Here is a 20,807-nt window from a genome sequence, read left to right as displayed (position 1 = left end):
GAGGGATATCAGAGACAGGCAGCACAGTATGTGAGGGGCATTGGAGACAAGGGTCTCATTTGAACTGGCAACACGATACAATTACAACTCTTCTTACCTACATAATGTATTTCTTTTTAAATGAAGCTGCCAGATCTGATGAAGGAATTGTGTGGTAAGTCTCAAACACTTGTCTATAACCATGTAAATGTTGATCTAGTGCTACCATATTACTACAGCTACATGAACTAGATACTAACACTACAAGTTTTTCTAAAGGCAGTTTTGTCCCCATAATGTTTGCTTTTTTGCATGTGAAATACATTGATTTGTATTATAGAACTGATCTAATTGATGCTATATTTTCTAGAACAGATGCATCTGAAATTTGGCTTTGAACTGAGAGACAGTTGATTGATTGGAGACAGAGCAGGAAGACCACCCAATAACCCCTTGCTTATTTAGCAAACTTGAAATATTCCTATTTCTCAATCAGATATTGGGTGTGTGGATATTTTATTTTCAGGTATCATAAAACACCACTAAATAGTGGTATGATGCCACATGAACAGTAAAGGAGACCGTGGAATTCCATGGTGCATTTGAGATCAGACATAGATACAGACAGAAGACCTGATGAAAGGGGCTACTTTACCAGACTATATTTGAGAATTACACTGTGCCCCTCATCCTTACTGATGCTTTCATTCGAACAAAACTCTTATTATTTTTCCTTAGTAACATACTTCCAATAGTACATAAATGCATTTTATCCTAAAGGTCAATTTTGTTCATTCATGTGATATGGAAAGATGACAGACACACCCTGCACTTTGATGTTGTGGATTCAGGAAAGAAGAAGAATGTCTGTATATATTCTTGGTTTCAGAGTAGCAGCCGTGTTAGTCTGTATTCGCAAAAAGAACGAGGAGTACTTGTGGCACCTTACAGACTAACAAATTTATTTGAGCATAAGCTTTTGTGAGCTACAGCTCACTTCATCGGATGCAGTGAGCTGTAGCTCATGAAAGCTTATGCTCAAATAAATTGGTTAGTCTCTAAGTTGCCACAAGTACTCCTAGTTCTTTTTGTATATATTCTATTGCAACTCGGGTTAATGAAATCAGTGGGGCATTGGGTGTATCCACACTGAACTCATTGCGGGGTCAGACCCTAGGCCTAATCCTGCAGACAGTCATGCACACACTTAACTTTATGCACATGAGTCTCATTGATGCCATACTTCATTAGCTTGTCAGAGCAGGGGTTGTGGTATTTGATTTGCAGTAGGAGATACCTAAATAAATAATACTAATAAGTCTAACATTAATTGGCATCAGTATAGACAGGGTGTGTGTCTGTGTGTGTGTGTGGGAGGAAAGATTTGCTTACTACTTGTACTTCAACATTCTACCTTATTGGCAGATTTTAAACAGATGGCCTACTGTCTTTGTGTTCACAATGCATCCGTGAGTATTTGCAGCCACAAAAAGGGAGGGCTGGTCTCAGAATCAGTCTCTGTATGTAAAGAGCCATTCAGAGTCTATGCTGTTAAATCAGTCAGCATTCTGGATCCTTTGTTTAGTTACAGTGTATGCTGCTGTCTGCAGGCATATGGGCACAGGATTCCTTGATTACTGTGAGTTTGTTCCAAAATTTACGTAACCGAATGGCATTTTGTGTGCATCTGTATATCTATATGTCTCTGTAAACATGAATTTGAATCCTTCTTGTGCCATCAGAAGTCAGTTAGGGCATAGGGAAGGTTCTGCCATCCCTGTCTATCATGTTGTTTGCTGGAGTGGCTATCTTGTTGTGTTTCTATCACTTCACTTTTTTACGAGGCTAGTTTGTTGGCTTATTGCTCAGCCCCTTCTTCCCACCACCCCCAATCTCCCGCCTGGAGGACCAGTAGACTACTTTTCATCTGGTCCCTCCCTACCTATCCTGCTTGGGTGGCCTTGCCAGGAGTTAAAGCTCCCTCTAGCATAGCTCTCAGGGTCATATGCAAACATTCCCACCACATTCAGGTGCGGTCCCCAGGGAAGGAGAAGAGTATCCTTGATGTGGTGGGAAAGCCTCTGCATTCCAATGACCCTGAGAACTATGTCAGCAGAAGTTTTAACTTCTGGCGGAGCCACCCAAGCTGGATAGGTCAAAGAATAGGGGCCAGACAGAAAAGCAATCCCTAGGTCCTCCAGGTTGCAGAGGAGAATGACAAGCCAACATCCCATCCTTGAGAAATGTCTTGGTGCCAACTGACTGAGAGCACAAGAGGTGCATAGAGTTTTACAGGGATTGCCAGGTCAAATATATGCCTAATAATTCAGTAAAGGTTGGCATATGAAGTTTTTACTGAGAGCCAGTAGCCCACTGGTCCACCATAATCACTGCAAAATGTATGCACAGATCATGTTTAAGGAGTTATATGTTTATACCGAAAATGAGATTCTTAAGGCAGATAACCAGGAGGCGACATGTCTTGGATGGCTTCCTTTCAGGAAGCAGGTAACAGACGCTTATTTCCCTGCCTGGTTGTTATGTTTTGTGTGTGTCTCAACGGAGGCCTATTTGCATACTGAGCCAGATGCTGATTAAGAAATTGCAAAGTCTACAATAAAGTAGTATACAGCAGATGGTATCCTGTTTATAAATATGGACAAAGAATTATTCTGATCTATCTGGGAATGCAAACAGACACCCTGGATCTTTCACTGAGGAGACAAGCTGCCAGCATGACTCGTCTGATGAATGGAAGATCACAGCCAAGCCTCATTTAATACACGGGAAGGATTTTGGATAAGTATTACTCTAAGATATGAAAATAACTCTAAGTTCTAGAATGCATGCTATGGTTTTAATTTATATGTAACCATTTGTTTCCAATACTACTTCTTGTTATCACTTGAACCTCTATATTTTATTAAATTAACTTTTACTGTTTTCACTATAAACATACCTAAGTGCTGTGTGTTAAGATCGGAGATGTAATTGGTAATTTGGGGTGTACTGCTTCTGTGGAAGCAGCAATTCTGTGAATACTGCAACTGTCTGGTGGACCAGGGGCTGAACATTCCAGGGAGATGCTTGGGGGTTGGAATGTGCCTATCGCTAATTTGTAGAGAGAGCAGGGCCTGCATAAGGGAGTTCTTGTGTTGCCTGTGGCTGGTGCAGCCAGGGAGCTGACATATGGCAGACACAGACAAGGCTTCCTCATGCTAAGGGCTGATGATAGCGAGGTGCCTCATGGCTCTGGATGTCCATGGGAAGTATCACAGGTTGAATGGTAGGCCAACAACCTATCCTAGTGAAAAAGTGAAAGCCACTCTGGCAAATAGCATGATAGACAGGAATGACAGGGCCTTCTTTGTGCCCTAAGTGATTTCTGATGGTCCAGAAGTCATCTGACTAATATATATTAGTCCTTGAAGAGAGTAACAACAATGTAGGAATAGGAAAATAGTTTATGGGAGGTTAAAATAAAAAAAGGCAAGATAATTGTCTGCTCTTTTAAAGATTGGCTGTCCTTGTGGAAGGAAATGTCTTCCTGGTCCTTGCTGGATTAAACTGATCTGTCTAATCCCACTACTAGGGTCATACTTGGTGACCATCCTGTGTCTCATTTGTCATTGTCTCATTTGTTCTTCTCTGATTCAATTAGATAGATATAAGCCAGGCACATGCACTACTGTAGGAACTATCCATCCCATGTGCCACATTGTCATTTGTCATTATTTCCTGTGCATCCAGATAGTCTCTCATTTCGGTCTCCATTTTGCAGATGTTTAATGACCCAATTCATTTCCCTTGGAAGTCAACAGGAATCTTTGCATTGACTTTCATAGGATTTGGAACAGACCAAACCAGATGCCCTTTATCCCTGAATTTAACAGATCAGTGTTCATGTTTTCTTTTCTAGATGTATCTCAATTTTCTTTGTGGAGTTCCAGACATACTTTGCTCAGGATTATGCCCGAACAGCTTGGATCCATTCCATTACAGACTGTGCCACGATGCTGTGTGGTGGGTATTGCGCTCTCTGAGTAATAAACTGGTTTGTTCTTTAGTCCTGTGGGATACCTGATATTAGTGTATTCACAAGTCATCTGAGCCAATGTGGAAAATTTCTGGCTTCAGGCTGGCTAATGACTTTTGTCCAGCACATCCTGGCTTTGTAGCCAAATGGGTATAGTATGTCCAAGCTGTGTCCTGCAGCACAGTTTGGCAAGAAGGGGGCTTTTTTTGTACAATTTTGTCTGATACTGAAAAGAAACAGAGCATTTTATTGTCACGTGATGTGTGTTTTAAGAAATGTTTTAGCGAAAAAAACCTAATGGGAAGGGTCACGATTTAAGAGGAATTCCACTGGGACTTGTTTTGCCTACTATATTGCAATTATATTTCAGACTTGACTGTGTGTTTCCTAGTTCCTTTGGTTCAAGTCCAACCATCGCATCCCTTCACTGAACTTTTTTGTGAGCAAATGTCCTTTGTGTTTTCTTTATGAAACATCCTCTAGAACAGTGGTTTCAAACTGTGGGTTGTGACCCAGTACTGGGTCGCAGAATTGAAGGCACTGGGTCGCAGCGGCTCTGGTCTGCACCACCAGCTGGGCCATTCAAAGTCACATGGGTGGTGCTGCCTGGCTAAGGCAGGCTAGTTCCTATCTGTTCCGACACTGCACTGTGTCCTGGAAGCAGCCAGCAGCAGGTCCGGCTCCTACGTGGCGGGACCACAGAGCTCCATGCACTGCCTTCGCCCTGAGCACTGGCTCTGCACTCAATGGGGGTTGGGGTGGGGGGGACGGTGCCTGCGGGCAAGAGCCGCACGGAGCCGCTTGCTTACCTCCACCTAGGAACCGGACCTGCTGCTGGCCACTTCCGGGGCGCAGCACAGTCCGCGGTGCTAGGACAGGCAGGAAGCCTGTCTCTGAACCCAGCTCTGCTGCTGACTGGGAGCTGCCGGAGGTAAGCCCACACCCCAACCCCACGCTCCAATCCCCGCCCCAGCTCTCAGCCCCTCCCTCAAACCCAGAGCCCCCTCCTGCACCCCAAAACCCTCATCCCTGGCTCAACCCCAAAGCCTGCACCCCCAGCCCAGAACCCTGACCCCCTCCTGCACCCCAAACTCCTCATCTCTGGCCCCACTCCAGAGCCTGCACCCATAGCCCTGACCCCCTCCAGCGCCCCAACCCCCTGCCCCAGCCCAGAGCCCCCTCCCACACCCTGAACCCCTCATTTCCGGCCCCACCCCACATCCCTCACCCCATCACCCTAACCCTCTGTCCCAGCCCTGAGCCCCTCTCACACCCCAAACCCCTCATCCCCAGCTCCATTGGGTCATGGACATCAACAATTTTCTTCAGCTGGGTCGCCAGAAAACAAGTTTGAAAACCACTGCCCTAGGACACCTGTTCTGTTCTGGAGTTATACTTAACTTCTCATGGATATCATTTAACGGTCTGCAAAGTACTGTGGAAACTTAGGGTCTGATCCTGCACATGTCATACTGCAGGTAGAGTGGTCTGCCCATATTCATTGCATTCCAGGATTGGGGCCTAAAATGTTGCCGTCACCTCAGCACCAACCATGCCACATCTTATAGGCAAAGATGTGAGGACAAAGTTTGCCGCCTGAAACTCTAAGGGAATTTTAAGAAGGCAGAGAGAAGAGCCCAAAGGTTTCTAGGATTTGTATTTCCCGTGGGTGAAACTGGACTTTGGCACTCCACACTGCTCTTTGTGTGGGCAGGGATTTTAACTTTTAATATTGGTGGGTCAGCCTATTCCTACCAGAGAAGGAGATCATTTCTGCGCTTTATAGGTTCTAAGCTCTTCATTGATGAGGCAGAAGGGGCATCTTTTCATAGAGTAGCAGGACAAATTCCAGAGGTAGCAGGTTTATTGCTGCTGTAATGATAGGGTAATGAACAAAATGCTCCTAAGCTGGTCATTGGCTTTGCCTCCTTTGACCCCATTAATTGAATAACAGCTTTGTCTTATAATGGTATTGCCTGATTTAAAATAGCCGTTGACCTGATTTTATGGAAAATAGAAAACAACCATTTTGAAAGGGTTTTTGAGGAGGCCACAGACACCATGACATGATGTATGTGAATCTGAAATGTCACTTCAATTAGCTGCAGCAGCAGATCAGTGTTTTTCTCTTGTTTGTCTGGTCTTGGTGCTGAATTTTGTTCCCAGGCCTTGACTCCGGTGATGAAGTGCATGTGAATGCACACTGAATTCATTCACTATCTGCATTCATTATTTTTGAAGCCCCACTTGGAAGTTTTATCAGTAACCATCTATCATGTCAAGTGGGCATCATGCTCGGAGGACTGCTTGCATCTGCTGGACTGATCCTGAGTTCATTTGCCACAAGCCTGGAACACCTCTACTTTTCATTAGGAGTGCTTACAGGTAGGAGGGGTTCATGATGTTTGCCCCAGCCATTACCTTAACATTATTAGAGGGACCACCACTGTCCCAATGACACTGCCCAGCTGCAGTCAGCAGAGGCTCTCAAGCTGGAACCCCCTTGTTATGAAAGAATAACCTGCTTGCAGAGCATTATGTGGGAGGGCTCCAGGCCCCTGGTATTGGCTCCTGATCTGAAATAGCCCCAGTTTTGGTGACCTGCCTAGCAAACAGCAAAAGTCATCTGTTCAACAGTTGTGTGGCTGAGGGTAAACTTCCCAGATGATAAGAGGATGGGAAAGAGGATTGTTTGTTGGTAGGTTACTGGCTGACAGGGTTCCTTTTGGTTTAATGCTTTTGGAGTTTTGTTGTAATATAAATTATTGGTCAAGACACACAAAGCTTTGAGAGAGTCATTGTATCGGTTTCTTAAGTCACCATTGCATGGCTTATTTCTGCCTGCTCTACATTCAGTTTATAAGCACAAATCCTCTGTTGAATGCATTATCCTAATGCATCCTCCCTTTGAATTCAGCCACTGTGTTAAAAGAATACTCTCAGTCTGTCCTGTTTTTTTATAGTTGCTTGTACACTAAAAAGAGGGAGAGGTTGCAATAGTTATACTGAAATTCCTGCCTCATTAAAACTGCCACGGTAGCCACGGTGATATAAGCCTTGTACTTGGTCCCCTGCCGTTGAGTAGCAAGTTGGTAGAATTACTATACTTTGTGTGCTGCCAACAGCTTATTTGCTAAGAAAAAAAAATTCCTTGTTACAGTGTGTGTTGCTCCTGCATTACAATGTTAATCTTTGTCCAATGTGTTTGTAACAAATAAAAAGGTCCCTTGTAACACACAGCACCATGTCACATACCCTGCTACTGCCCCTGAGGCTTCCTTTATGACAGCTGTTATGAATATTGAGGAAGAGAAGCAATGAAGCATTGTACATTAAGTTGTAGACAGTCCATTTCCCAAGCAGTGAATTTAGTTTGCAGGGAGTAAGTAGGGAAGAAATGAACTAATAGTAAAAGGCTGGTAGTCCTGATGCAGCGAGCTGACCTGTAATCTAGAGGGCAGTTGAGAACAACACTAGCTTTGTAGTGTCAAAATTCACTGCCCTTCCTGGGGTTTGGCTTTGTTCACAAAGAAATAAACAATAAGAGAACATAAAGTTCAATTTAAACCTTCCCCCCAAAAGCCACAGGTCCTGCCTCAAGACACGCTAGATACTCTTCATCTCTTTTTTGTCTGGGTGAGGTAACAAGCTGCTGGTCTCAGTGTGTCAATTTAATCCATTCAGCCCTCTCCCAGCAGAGTCAGCACCTGTTAGCAGGATGGAGTGTTTCAGGCCAACACTGATAGCCGGCTACATTCTGAGACTCTCCCAAGCTAGTGCTTTCTGCCAAAGGCAATGGGAGAGGTACCTGTGTAACTGAGGGTGCAATTTATTTCAAAATGCCAGCCTGGAATAAATTTCTGTGTCTGATTCAGAAATCAAATGCCAGCACTGATGCTAATGTCTGATTCTTCTGCATCAGTCCTTGAAGCTCTGTAGCAAAATCCATGAAATTGTTCCCTGTCTAGATGAATCTAATTAATCTACTAAATAGGAAAGGCATCTTGTTCCGAGCCTTTTTAACCTCGGTTCTGAAAGTGGTCACAGCACCTTGAATAAGGACTTTCCCAGGGGATTTAAAATGCGCAGCGCTCCGGCCAGTTCAAATGCAGAATTTCTTCGTCTTTGTCAAAGAAAGTTTCCCGTAGAACATTTTACAGTAGAGAGAAATTCTCTATGCCACCATTCAGAGATCTGCAAACACACAAATCTGCCCTGAAAATAGATATTTGGGTTTGTAGCTGAGTGTAACACTGAGCAATGATCTTAGGACCAATGTGCCTGATGCAATGATCCCGCTATCTAAATGGGAGCTCCCTCCGTTCCCTGGCACTCAGTGATGACTGGGTACAGGGCCAGACTACTAATAACTGGCCAATGATGCTGTGCTCCTATCTAATCTGAGTACATGTTCATACACAAAGCTCGTCAATCCTCACTGAGCCTCTGCATTAGTACAGATTAGTGAGGTTCAACGATATTTGTTTGACTCATATCCCTGTTTTTTTCTTCATGTTTTTATCCCATATTCACTGAATTGCAAAATGTGATAATCCACAAAGGGCCTCTTGATTATTCCTGCTGATCGGAGTAGGTTACTTGGTTTAATTTAATGTATCCTGTTACTTGTATTCAGTATTAAACAACCTTCATTCTGCTTTTTTCCCTAGGACTTGGATTTGCACTTTGTTATTCTCCAGCCATAGCAATGGTGGGAAAATATTTCAACAAAAAGAAAGCACTGGCTTATGGGATAGCCATGTCAGGGAGTGGAATCGGTACCTTCATTCTGGCCCCTGTGGTCCAACTCTTGATTGAACAATTTTCTTGGCGTGGAGCCTTACTCATCCTGGGCGGTTTTGTTTTAAATCTCTGTGTCTGTGGTGCCCTGATGAGGCCTATTACTCTTAAGGAGGACCATAAACACCCTCCTGAGTTTCTTGAACAGGAGTATGTCTCAGAAGCACAGAAGCAAGATTTAAAGCAATTGTCCATCTGTTCACCTTTAATCAAACCATGGTCCCATGAATGTCTGTGCTGCTGCTCCTGGCAAGAATACAACTTCTTACTGATGCCAGACTTCATGATGCTAGCAGTGTCTGTTTTATTTATGGCATATGGCTGTAGCCCTCTTTTTGTCTACCTAGTGCCTTATGCTTTGAGCGTTGGTGTGAATCATCAGCAGGCTGCCTTCCTTATGTCCATACTTGGTGTCATCGATATCGTTGGTAATATCACCTTTGGATGGTTGACAGACAGAAGGTAATGACAGACCACAAACTAGTTATAAGCCTTTGCATGTGGGATAGCCAGGTGTAATGCTTGCTAATGTACATTTTGAGGACATTACAATGGCTTGTAGTGTTTTTCCAATAGATGAGCTCAATTTATGGTATTTATATCACTTTCAGAAATGCTAATTTTTTACCTTAGTTTTCATCTTTGAGTTAACTTATACTTTTAATTTTCATTTTTAGAAAGGAATAACATTTGCCCAAAGTTGCCATTGTCTGTAGTGTAAATGTAACTCACTGTTCAGTGTATATTAAGCTTTACCCTTTGTACCTGATCAGTAGAGGATGTGAGTCTACTACTTCTGCCTTTCTGTCTCATTTGTGCTGCTGTCGTGGCAAAAAAGGGATGAAGGATCTTGCACTGTATTGTAATGCATAAACACAAAATGGCAAAATTAAGGTTGTATGTGATTTCTAACTTCTGCATTTCCGGACGTTTTAGTGCTTAGCCGTGTTTTGCTACCTTTACTCCATTGTGACATTTTGTTGTATGCAATCTCTATAACACTGGTGATGAAGATCAAGTGAGTGTGGCAGTAGGCTATTCTAAAGGTCGACATACTTATTCTTTCAGTTGTCATACTCATTCAGTGCATTGGATATTTGAGTCAATGCGAATTGTGGCTTTGATTCTTCTCTCACTTACACCACTTTTAATTCCATTGCATCAGTCCTGATTTATACCAGTAAAAGTGAGAAGAGGGAATAAGATCATTTGTCTTATTTCGGCAAAATATTAGGAACAGTTATAGTGAGCTTAGATATAAATACAGAAGAGTATACGTTATTCAGACAAAGTTTTAAAACCAAGACCAAGGGTTGAATGGGCCTGGAGGTTGAACTACCCTCACCCCATCAAGGGTGGTCCCCAAGAAAACTGAGGCACATTCATAGCATAGGGAAGCTTGCACTGCTGTCCCTAATGTGTGTTTTATGGATAGATAGAGAACTTCACTCTCCAGGTTTGTCAGTCCAGCACAGTGTTAGAGCCACCACTGGCTGGGTTTTGCACTTGGAAAGCTGTTTGTGAAGCTGGACATTAAAACTGTGCAGCATAGAAAAGACAGGGAACAGGTTAAAACAGAGAATATCCCAGGCCACAACCGTATGTTAATTGTATATGGTAAACTAATAGGTCTGGAAGTGAACAGAAACAAAGAGGAAGTACACATGATTGACTTATCCTTCCTCTTTTTAAAATCCACAGGTGTCTGAAGAAGTACCGCTATTTTTGCTACCTCTTTGCTGTGGGAATGGATGGCCTCTGTTGTCTCTTCCTTCCCGTTCTCCAAAGTTTCCCCATGCTTGTGCCATTCTCATTTACCTTTGGGTATTTTGATGGAGCCTACGTTACAATGATCCCTGTCGTGACAGCAGATGTAGTGGGAACTGCTTCCTTATCATCAGCCCTAGGAGTAGTTTATTTTCTTCATGCACTCCCTTATCTAGTGAGTCCACCTGTTGCAGGTCAGTTCACAGATGACTCTACTGTCCTGTTCATACTGTTACTCCAGCTTTACCGTCTGACGAAAGCAGAATGATTTATTATTTATCTAGAGCTGGTCAGACATGGGAAGTAATTTTGTGCAGAAATTTTGTTCTATATATTTCATAGAAATTTCAAACACTGACGGAAAATGTCATTGAAAAATCAAGTTCTGGAAAATGTTGCCCATCTCTAACTTCTAGCCATCAAAATTACTCACTTTTGTGGAAAAACACATTAAAGGATGAAAATAAAACAGCCTAAAATCATAGAAATGTAGGGTTGGAAGGGACCTCCCAAAGTCATCTAGTCCAGCCCCCTGTGCTGAGGACCATATAAACCTAGATCATCCCTGACAGGTGTTTGACCAACCTGTTCTTAAAACCTCCAATCATGAGGATTATTCCACAGCCTCCCTTGGAAGCCTTTTCCAGTGCTTATCTATACATATAGTTAGAAATGTTTTCCTAATCTCTAACCTAAATCTCCCTTGCTGCAGATTAAGCCCATTACTTTTGGTCCTACCCTCAGAGGACATGGAGAGCAATTGATCACTGGCCTCTTTATAAAGGCCCTTAACATATTTGAGGACTGGTATCAGAACCACCCCCCCATCTTTTTTTTCCCTTCAAAACTAAACATGCCCAGTTTTTTTAACCTTTCCTCGCAGGTCTAATTTTTTAAAACTTTTATCATTTTTGTTGCTCACCTCTGGACTTACTCCAATTTCTCCACATCTTTCTTAAAGTGTGGCACCCGGCTGGACACAGTACTCCAGCTGAGGGCTTACCAGTGCTCAATAGAGCAGGACATTTAACTCCTATGTCTTACATACAACATTCCTGTTAATACACCCCAGGATCATATTAGCCTTTTTCACAAATGCAAAACATTGTTCACTCTTATTCAATTTGTCATCCACTGTAACCCTCAAATCCTTTTCCAGCAGTATTAGTGCCTACCTAGTTATTCCCTATTTTGTACCTGTGCCTTTGATTTTGCCTTCTTAAGTGTAGTACTTTGCACTTGTCTTTATTGAGTTTAATCTTGTTGAAATCAGACCAATTCTCCAATTTATTAAAGTAGTTTCAAATTCTAGTCCTGTCCTTGATTGCAGCCCCTTCCAGCTTGGTGTCATCTGCAAATTTTATAAGCATACTCTCCACTGTATTATCCATGTCATTAATGAAAATATTTAATAGTATTGGACACAGGACAAGGACCCCACTAGTTTGACAAGAACCATTTATAACTACTCTTTGATTACTGTCTTTCAACCAGTTTTGCACCCACTTTATAGTAATTTAATCTAGACCACATATCCCTAGTGTGCTTATGAGAATGTCATGTGGGACTATGTCAAAAGCCGTGCTAAAATCAACATATATCACACCTACAGCTTCCCCCCATCCACTAGGCCATTAGCCCCGTCAAAGAAGGAAATTAGATTGATTTGGCATGATTTATTCTTGACAAATTCATGTTGGCTATTCCTTATAATCCTGTTATCTCCTAGGTGCTTCCAAATTGATTGTTTTATAATTTGTTCTAGTGTATTTCTGGGTACCTATAATTCCCAGGTCCTCTTTGTTCCCCTTTTTAAAAGATAGGTACTATGTTTGCGCTTCTCCAGTCTTCTGTGACCTCACCCATTCTCCATGAGTTCTCAAAGGTAATTGCTAATAGTTCTGAGGTTGTTTCAGATGGTTCCTTAAGTACCCTAGGATGAATTTCATCAGGCCCTGCTAACTTGAATATATCTAATTTATCTAGATTCATAGATTCCAAGGCCAGAAGGGATCATTATAATTATCTAGTCTGACTTCCTGTATAACACAAACCATAGAATTTCCCCAAAATAATTCCTAGACCATATCTTTTAGAAAAAACATCCAATCTTGATTTTAAAATTGCCAGTGGTGGAGAATCTGCCACAACACTTAATAAATTGTTCCAATGATTAATTACCCTTACCATAAAAAAATTATTTCCTGTCTGATTATGTCTAATGTCAGCTTCCAGCCATTGGATCCTGTTATATTTTTTTCTCTTGGATTGAAGAACCCATTATCAAATTTTTTTTCCATGTGTAAGTACTTGTAAACTGAAAAGGAGTACTAGTGGCACCTTAGAGACTAACCAATTTATTTGAGCATAAGCTTTCCTGAGCTACAGCTCACTTCATCGGATGCATTCTGATGAAGTGAGCTGTAGCTCACGAAAGCTTATGCTCAAATAAATTGGTTAGTCTCTAAGGTGCCACTAGTACTCCTTTTCTTTTTGCGAATACAGACTAACACGGCTGCTACTCTGATACTTGTAAACTGTAATCAAGTCAACCCTTAACCTTCTCTTTGTTAAACTAAATAGATAGAGCTTCTTGAATCTGTCTCTATAAAGCAAGTTTTCTAATCTGTTAATCGTTCTCATGGCTCTTCTCTGATCCCTCTCCAATTTATCAATATCTTTCTTGAATTGTGGACACCAGAATTGGACACAATATTTCAGCTGTGGTCACACCAGTGCCAAATACAGAGGTAAAAAAACCTCTTCACTACTACTCGAGATTCGTCTGTTTCTGCATCCAAGGATTGCATTAGCTCTTTTGGTTACAACGTCACTCAGGGAGTTCGTGTTCAGCTGATTATCTACCATGAGCCCTAATTTTTTTTCAGAGTCACAGTTTCCCAGGATAGACTCCCCCATCGTGTAAGTATGGCCTAACTTCTTTGTTCCTAGATGTATTCGTTTACATTTAGCCAAATTTAAATCTAAATCTTCTTTAACCTGATCTTTTCCTGTTTTGCTTTGTGTTCCTTCCACCTGTTTGTTAATATTTATTGTGGTAAGTATCTGGTCACAGTTTGCCTTTTTATTGAAGATTGAAGCAAGATAGGCATTAAACATATCAGCCTTCTTGAAGTCATCTATTATTAGCTCACCTTCCCCATTAAGTAGAGAACCTACACTTTCATTCATCTTTTTCTTGTTCCTAATATATTATAGAACCTCTTTCTATTGCCTTTTATGTCCCTCGCTAGATGTAACTCATTTTGTGCCTTAGCTTTTCTGATATAGTCCCTATATGCCTTTGCTATTCTTTTGTATCCCTCCTTAGCAAGTTGTCTATGTTTCCACTTTTAGTAGGATACCTAGTTGATATTCAGGTCACTGAAGAGCTCCTGTTAGAACCATATTGGCCTCTTGCTGTCTTTCCTTTGCATTGGGATAGTTAGCTATTGTGCCTTTAATATTAATTCTTTGAGAAACTGCCAGATTTCCTGAACTCCTTTTCTTCTTAGATTTTCTTCCCATGGGACCTTACCTATCAGTTCTCTGAGTTTGTTAAAGTCTGCTTTTGTGAAGTCCATTGTCCTTATTCTGCTGCTCTCCCTCCTTCCTTTCCTTAGAATCATGTAATCCATCATTTCATGATCACATTCACCCAAATGGCATGAAGAGCCACAGACAATCCTGATATGAATCCTGGGGAGGTCAGGGCATCCATGCAGGGTGCATCCCCTTCTCAGCCCTGGCAACATAGCCCTCTACACATGCCAGCTGATTTGGGCTTGTGGGGCTCAGACTAAGGGACTATTTAATTGCTCTGTAGATGTTTAGACTCAGGCTGCAGCCCAAGCTCCGGGATCCTCCCACCATACAGATGCCCATGACAAATTTTGGTGAGAAAAGAAAACACTTGGAGCAGATGAGAGCATCTGGCCCATATTAAAAACAAAAGTCCTCCTCCAATATTGGTAAGGAGGTAACAAAGCCAGAAGAGAATAGGGGAGATTAGTAGTTAACATGGGCGGTGGGTGAGCCATGGGTTCAGGGAGGCTAGCCCCTGGCCCAGCCCACCCGTTCTGTCTGAGACCCCACCTGTCCTACCCCTGCCGAAGCCCAGAACCTCCCCTGCAAGCCCCGGCTGCCTGAGCGCCTCCAGCTCCAGAGCGCTGGGTGGGTAGCATGTGCTCCCCCTCTGCCCGGAGCACTGACAAGCACCCCCAGCCCTGGAGCGCCGGGCAGTGCAGCCCCAGAGCTGGGGGTCCCCCCAAGCTGGGTGGCCCCAGCCACCCCCGAATCCTGGCCACAGGTTGGCTGCCCTAGCCACAGCCAGCTTCCTGGAAGAGGAGCAGCCTGCCTGGGCTAGGGCCAACTAGCGGCAAGCAGAAGGGGGCCTGAGGGAGGACATGGGCGGGGCTGTTTGGGGAGGCATAGTCTTCCCCAGCCTATGGTATGTACCGCCCATGGTAGTTAAGAGCAAACACCTTAGTATGACTTTGCTTTTCAGTTTGTGTATTTTTATAACATTTTCAAATATTATTAACAGTCCCAATGTGTTCTTCCCTTGTGACTGATCAAAGTAAACTCTCTCTGATGTTTTCATTGTGTTGGTGAGGAAACGATCCCTGTGGATTAGTTGTTTTCTAAATTCTATGTAAAATTCATGTGGGCCTTAGCACTAAGTGATGGAAAAGAGAAAGGAAAATAAACAAATAGCATTTGAGTCTACTTGAGCCCTGAGCAGAGGGCCAATGCATGACCTACACACCACTTGGGTCCCACTTAAGCCCTATTTTGATGGAGTCAATTCTGCACACTAAAAACAAACTGAAATTCAGGGGCATACAATGATATAATGCAGCACATTGTTATTTAATTGTTTCATGTAGTTCAGCAATATAAAAAGTGCAAAAATGTATCTTTTGCTGTGAAATTAAATAACCCTTGAGTTTTAATCAAAGGATGTTCTTTTATAACTTTAGGATCCAGAGAGCTTTACCCATCCATTTCAGAAATGTGTCATGGATTAGGCAGTGGGGTTTACTGTTGAATTTCTTTAGTGTGGGCTGGCAATAGTCTATTCAATTCTATTCAGGTTCTTAAGTAGCCATCATCATCACCATGATATCTGAACCCCATGATTCTTGCCAGTTTAGTTTAAATTTCTGGCTTGAAAAATGAAGTAGTGATTAGGACAATGCTGTTCTGATCATTCCACAGAAGGGATTTATATCCATTTTGAGTGATGTGGGAAGATCAGCGATTCATATCACCTTTCTTGAATAGCCATAATACAGTCTTCGTACATAGTACAGCATGTGTCTTTCAGTTTGTATTTGCTGTTTACTCCAAGTTCAAACTCACCTCTGCTTTTGATGCTTTTTAATTTGATTTGTCACAGCAAAAATATTAATTGAACATTTCAAGTGATACACAAATGCAGGCAAAGTTTCTGGGTAGGGAACTCATGCACAGAATAGCATTTACTCCCATGATGGCTCTGAGCGCATTTGCCGACTGTCAGCTAAATCAATGCTTTTAGAGGATGTTTGTATAGGATTGTAGGGAAAACTACAGTGTCCTTTTGTGATGGGGTTATGTTCTGAACAAAAGCTTCTAAAAACTTGAGCTAAGTGTGATGAGATCATTATGCAAGATATTTGTTTTCTTTCCCTGGAGGCAAAATGTATTTTAACTGATGTGTCAGCTATATATGCCTGTCACTTAGTCACTGGTGTATGTGATAGAATTGCAGTACGAATGCTGTACTGTACAAGGAGTTTGTAAAGTATTAAATACCTTAACAATTATTTGTTTTCCAATAGGTTGGCTGGTGGATACAACCGGCAGCTACACTGCATCATTCATTCTGTGTGGATTTTCCATGATATTCAGTTCAATGTTACTGTGCTTTGCTAGACTAGCAAAGAAAATCAAAAGGACACAGCTGAGGTCTTTTACCAGAGATACTGACACAAAACAGCAGATCTGGACAAATGGAGCAACAGCTTATTCTGTGTCTGGAGATTTAGACCAAAAGGATGTAGAAATATTGGCCACTGAGGCAAATAGATGACAAGTGCCATCAAGCTTTGGTATGCAGCACAGTCATGGCTAAAAGAGATGTGACTGCACATGCTACACTCTTGAAGATATATTTTCCCAATACAATGAAAGAAACAAGACATCTTTCAACTAGATTTTTCTCTCATATTTTATTAGGGTAAAAACTGTGGTTTATACAGCTCTAAAGCAAAGTTAGATACAAATGAGGAAAGTTCTTCAGTTAACATATGCAGGATATTTTCTGAGTCAGTAATGCTGGCTCCAGAGATAACAGGATGAATCAACTGAGGCAATTGATCATAATCAGTGGGGGAAGGGATAGCTCAGTGGGTTGAGCATTGGCCTGCTAAACCCAGGGTTGTGAGTTCAATCCTTGAGGCGGCCATTTAGGGATCTGGAGCAAAAACTGGGGATTGGTCCTGCTTTGAGCAGGGGTTTGGACTAGATGACCTCCTGAGGTCCCTTCCAACCCTGTTATTCTATGATTCTATGGATTTACATGACCATCACAAAGCAAAACGGAACTTAGGTTGAAAACTGTTTTAAAAACAGGGCTGATGAAATAAGCTTTTCAAATGATGCACTCTGTTTTGTTTATCAGTGGACTGTCCAGCAAAAAAATGTTCCAAACTTATTGGCCATTGCCAAATGTTTGAAAGTCACTGTCACTGAAAATGCCAATGTCATTGTTAAGGAATTCTGTGGGAGAGTTGTGTTTTAGACTATATAGAACATTATTTCAAAGTATCTCTGAAGCAGCTTTAATTTTACAGTGTGCCTCTAAATTTTGAACATAACTAGAATTCAGCTTTATGAGAAATACGATTCTTACAGCTCTGTTCCCAAACCTGCTACAAGATGTTTGCTCTCTCCCACTTCAAAGGTTCCTGGAAACTGGATTTCTAGGGGATAGAGTTCCAGTTCAGGTATTATTCCTTGTTGCTGATCCCTTTTGTGAGCAGATGGGAAGGGAGTCTGTGACTGCCATCCCAGCTGGGCTCTGGAGCCCAGTGTGTTTGGTTTGTTCTTCCAGGGTTTTTATGCATGGTACCAGGCATACTGAAATGTAAAGCAGCCAAAGCAAATTCTCATTGCCTGAAATCCAAACCAGACCCAACCCAGAGAGGTCCTTCTCCTCTCTAGAACTCCAGGGGCCAGATCCTCAGTGGATGTGAATCCGTGATTTACAACAGATGAGGATCTGACCCTAGTTATTTTTGGCTTGTTTGTGCCAGAAGACAACTGCTGACATTTACTGCTGATTCAGACTCATTGTGTTGGAAAAAACCAATACAATTGGGTGCTTCAGAAAAGCTATGGAATAAATGTAGCTTGTGGGGTACATTATTGATACATTCATCTATTAGATAATGGTACACGTCTACATTTCCAAAATGTAACAGACAGGTGACATCTAAACTCTGAAATGAAGGTTGTTTCTATGTTTTGATACTGTATAAGGTTGTGTTCTGTTTGTTCTCAAATTGATTAGCTCTCAAAGAATTTTCATTACCACTGAACTAGTATTTTTCTTTGTCATCTACAATGTATTCAGGAAAAAGAAAAGGAGGACTTGTGGCACCTTAGAGACTAATACATTTATTTGAGCATAATAATAATAATGTTAGTCTCTAAGGTGCCACAAGTCCTCCTTTTCTTTTTGTGGATATAGACTAACACGGCTGCTACTCTGAAACCTGTCAATGTGTTCAGCAGTTGCTCATGATTTCCTAGTCCTGTAAATGTGAGAAGGGAAAGTGACAGTGATCACAGTCTATAAAGCTGTTTGAGATCATCAGGAGCTGACGGTACATACTTTAGGGGCATAAAACTATATTTTTTAAAATATTTTTATAAATAGAACATGAGTTGACTAGATTTATTTGTCATGCATATTTCAGTATAAAATATTGAGGCATAATTTAACCTCACTGTTAGTGTTCTGAGAAGGTATTTATTATGGGTACCATGTTACATAAAGCTAAAGAGCTAAAGTCCAATTTAGCTGCACAGAGCATAGGTAAGGGAGTTGTATGCAAAGGTAGCTTAAAAGTAACCTTTGCACTTCACTGATACTACAGCAGCTCTGTGAAAGGGCTGGTACCCCAGGCACGGGCTGCAAAAGGCCCAGGGCTGAAGACACTGCCAGACATCCACATATAGCATAAGGGTGTCCCAACCACATCCCCTTTCTCCTTGCTGCTCTGATAATACAGAGGGAGAATGTAGTTTGCTGACTCTATGCCACTTGAGGATCACTCTTTCAAAGGTGACCCTCTATGGGCCAGTTATGCCAGTAGTGCAATGCATAGTGGTCATACCACGCCGGTGAATCTGGCCCATGGCTTTAACATGATCCTTTTCTCTTTAGAAGCCTGTAGTTTTGTACTCTTTCAGTTCTTTGCAGTTTATTTAGTAGTGTATTATAATTGCTGCAGAGGAGCTAGAAAGGCTACTAAAAAGTGTAACCCCCCCCCCCCCCGCTAAAATGGGTATTAAATGGAGGAAATCACACCTGGAATTCTGGTTTAAAATCAATGGAATATTGCCCAACAATAAATTTCAGGCAGGATTCAGGTTGTAAGTATGGTACAGCAGACATATCTTAAGCAAAAAGAGACATTTTTGAATAAGAATGGCCATACTGGGTCAACCAAAGGTCCATCTTGCTCAGTATCCTGTCTTCTGACTGTGGCCAATGCCGGAATGAACAAAACAGGGCATTATTACTGAATGATCCATCCCCTGTTGTCCACTCCCAGTTTCTGGAAGTTTAGAGACATCTGCAGCATAGAGTTGCATTCCTGACCATCTTGGCTAATTCTTTTTTAATTGAGTTATAGTTTTTGCCTTCACAACATCCTCTGGGTACTGTGCATTGTGAAGTACTTCCTTTGTTTTGTTTAAACCTGATGCCTATTAATTTCATCAGGTGATCCCTAGTTCTTATGTTAAAGGGTAAATAACACTTCCTAATTCTCTGTCTCCATACCATTTGTAATTGTATAGACCTCTATCATATCCCCCCTTCATTGTCTGTTTTCTAAGCTGAACAGTCTCAGTCTTTATAATCTCTTTTCATACAGAAGCTGTTTCATACCGCTAATAATTTTTGTTGCCCTTCTCTGTAAGTGAAGAAACAGATTGACAGAGCCAGAAGAGTACCCAGAAGTCACCTACTACAGGACAGGCCCAACAAAGAAAATAACAGAACGCCACTAGCCGTCACCTTCAGCCCACAACTAAAACCTCTCCAACGCATTATCAAGGATCTACAACCTATCCTGAAGGACGACCCATCACTCTCACAAATCTTGGAAGACAGGCCAGTCCTTGCTTACAGACAGCCCCCCAACCTGAAGCAAATACTCACCAGCAACCACACACCACACAACAGAACCACTAACCCAGGAACATATCCCTGCAACAAAGCCCATTGCCAACTGTGTCCACATACCTATTCAGGGGACAACATCATAGGGCCTAATCACATCAGCCACACTATCAGAAGCTCTTTCACCTGCACATCTACCAATGTGATATATGCCATCATGTGCCAGCAATGCCCCTCTGCCATGTACATTGGTCAGACTGGACAGTCTCTGCATAAAAGAATAAATGGACACAAATCAGACGTCAAGAATTTATAACATTCAAAAACCAGTCAGAGAACACTTCAATCTCTTTGGTCACTCGATTACAGACCTAAAAGTTGCAATTCTTCAACAAAAAAAATTCAAAAACAGACTCCAATGAGAGACTGCTGAATTGGAGTTAATTTGCAAACTGGATACAGTTAACTTAGGCTTGAATAGAAACTGAGAGTGGATGGGTCATTACACAAAGTAAAACTATTTCCCCATGTTTATTTCTCCCCCCCACCCCCCACTGTTCCTCAGACGTTCTTGTTAACTGCTGGAAATGGCCCACCTTGATTATCACTACAAAAGGTTCCCCTCCCCCCGCTCTCCTGCTGGTAATAGCTCACCTTAAGTGATCACTCTCGTTACAGTGTGTATGGTAACACCCATTGTTTCATGTTCTTTGTGTATATAAATCTTCCCACTGTATTTTCTACTGAATGCATCCGATGAAGTGAACTGTAGCTCACGAAAGCTTCTGCTCAAATAAATTGGTTAGTCTCTAAGGTGCCACAAGT

At 42.0% G+C, this 20,807-nt stretch overlaps 1 protein-coding gene across 11 annotated transcripts in view; it reads left to right on the top strand.

Moving 5' to 3' along the window:
• Positions 1–18,633, top strand: part of SLC16A12 (solute carrier family 16 member 12) — a 72,202-nt gene extending 53,569 nt beyond the window's left edge. For 8 of the 11 annotated variants that reach the window (XM_073353794.1, XM_073353792.1, XM_073353789.1 and 5 more), the window contains 5 exons: positions 3,899–4,002; positions 6,257–6,400; positions 8,686–9,277; positions 10,517–10,776; positions 16,408–18,633. In XM_073353794.1, the coding sequence (XP_073209895.1) occupies positions 3,899–4,002; positions 6,257–6,400; positions 8,686–9,277; positions 10,517–10,776; positions 16,408–16,658 (1,351 nt within the window). In that variant the 3' untranslated portion in view covers positions 16,659–18,633. Of the gene's footprint in view, positions 1–126; positions 155–3,898; positions 4,003–6,181; positions 6,401–8,685; positions 9,278–10,516; positions 10,777–16,407 lie in introns of all 11 variants that reach the window. The other 3 variants (XM_073353799.1, XM_073353800.1, XM_073353798.1) reach the window with 3 other exon arrangements.
• Positions 18,634–20,807: the final 2,174 nt, after the last annotated feature.

Source organism: Lepidochelys kempii, chromosome 7 (genome assembly GCF_965140265.1).
Source record: "Lepidochelys kempii isolate rLepKem1 chromosome 7, rLepKem1.hap2, whole genome shotgun sequence".
Lineage (NCBI taxonomy): Eukaryota > Metazoa > Chordata > Testudines > Cheloniidae > Lepidochelys > Lepidochelys kempii.
The sequence above is the reverse complement of the archived record's forward strand: the minus strand, read 5'-3'. Positions and strand labels throughout refer to the sequence as shown.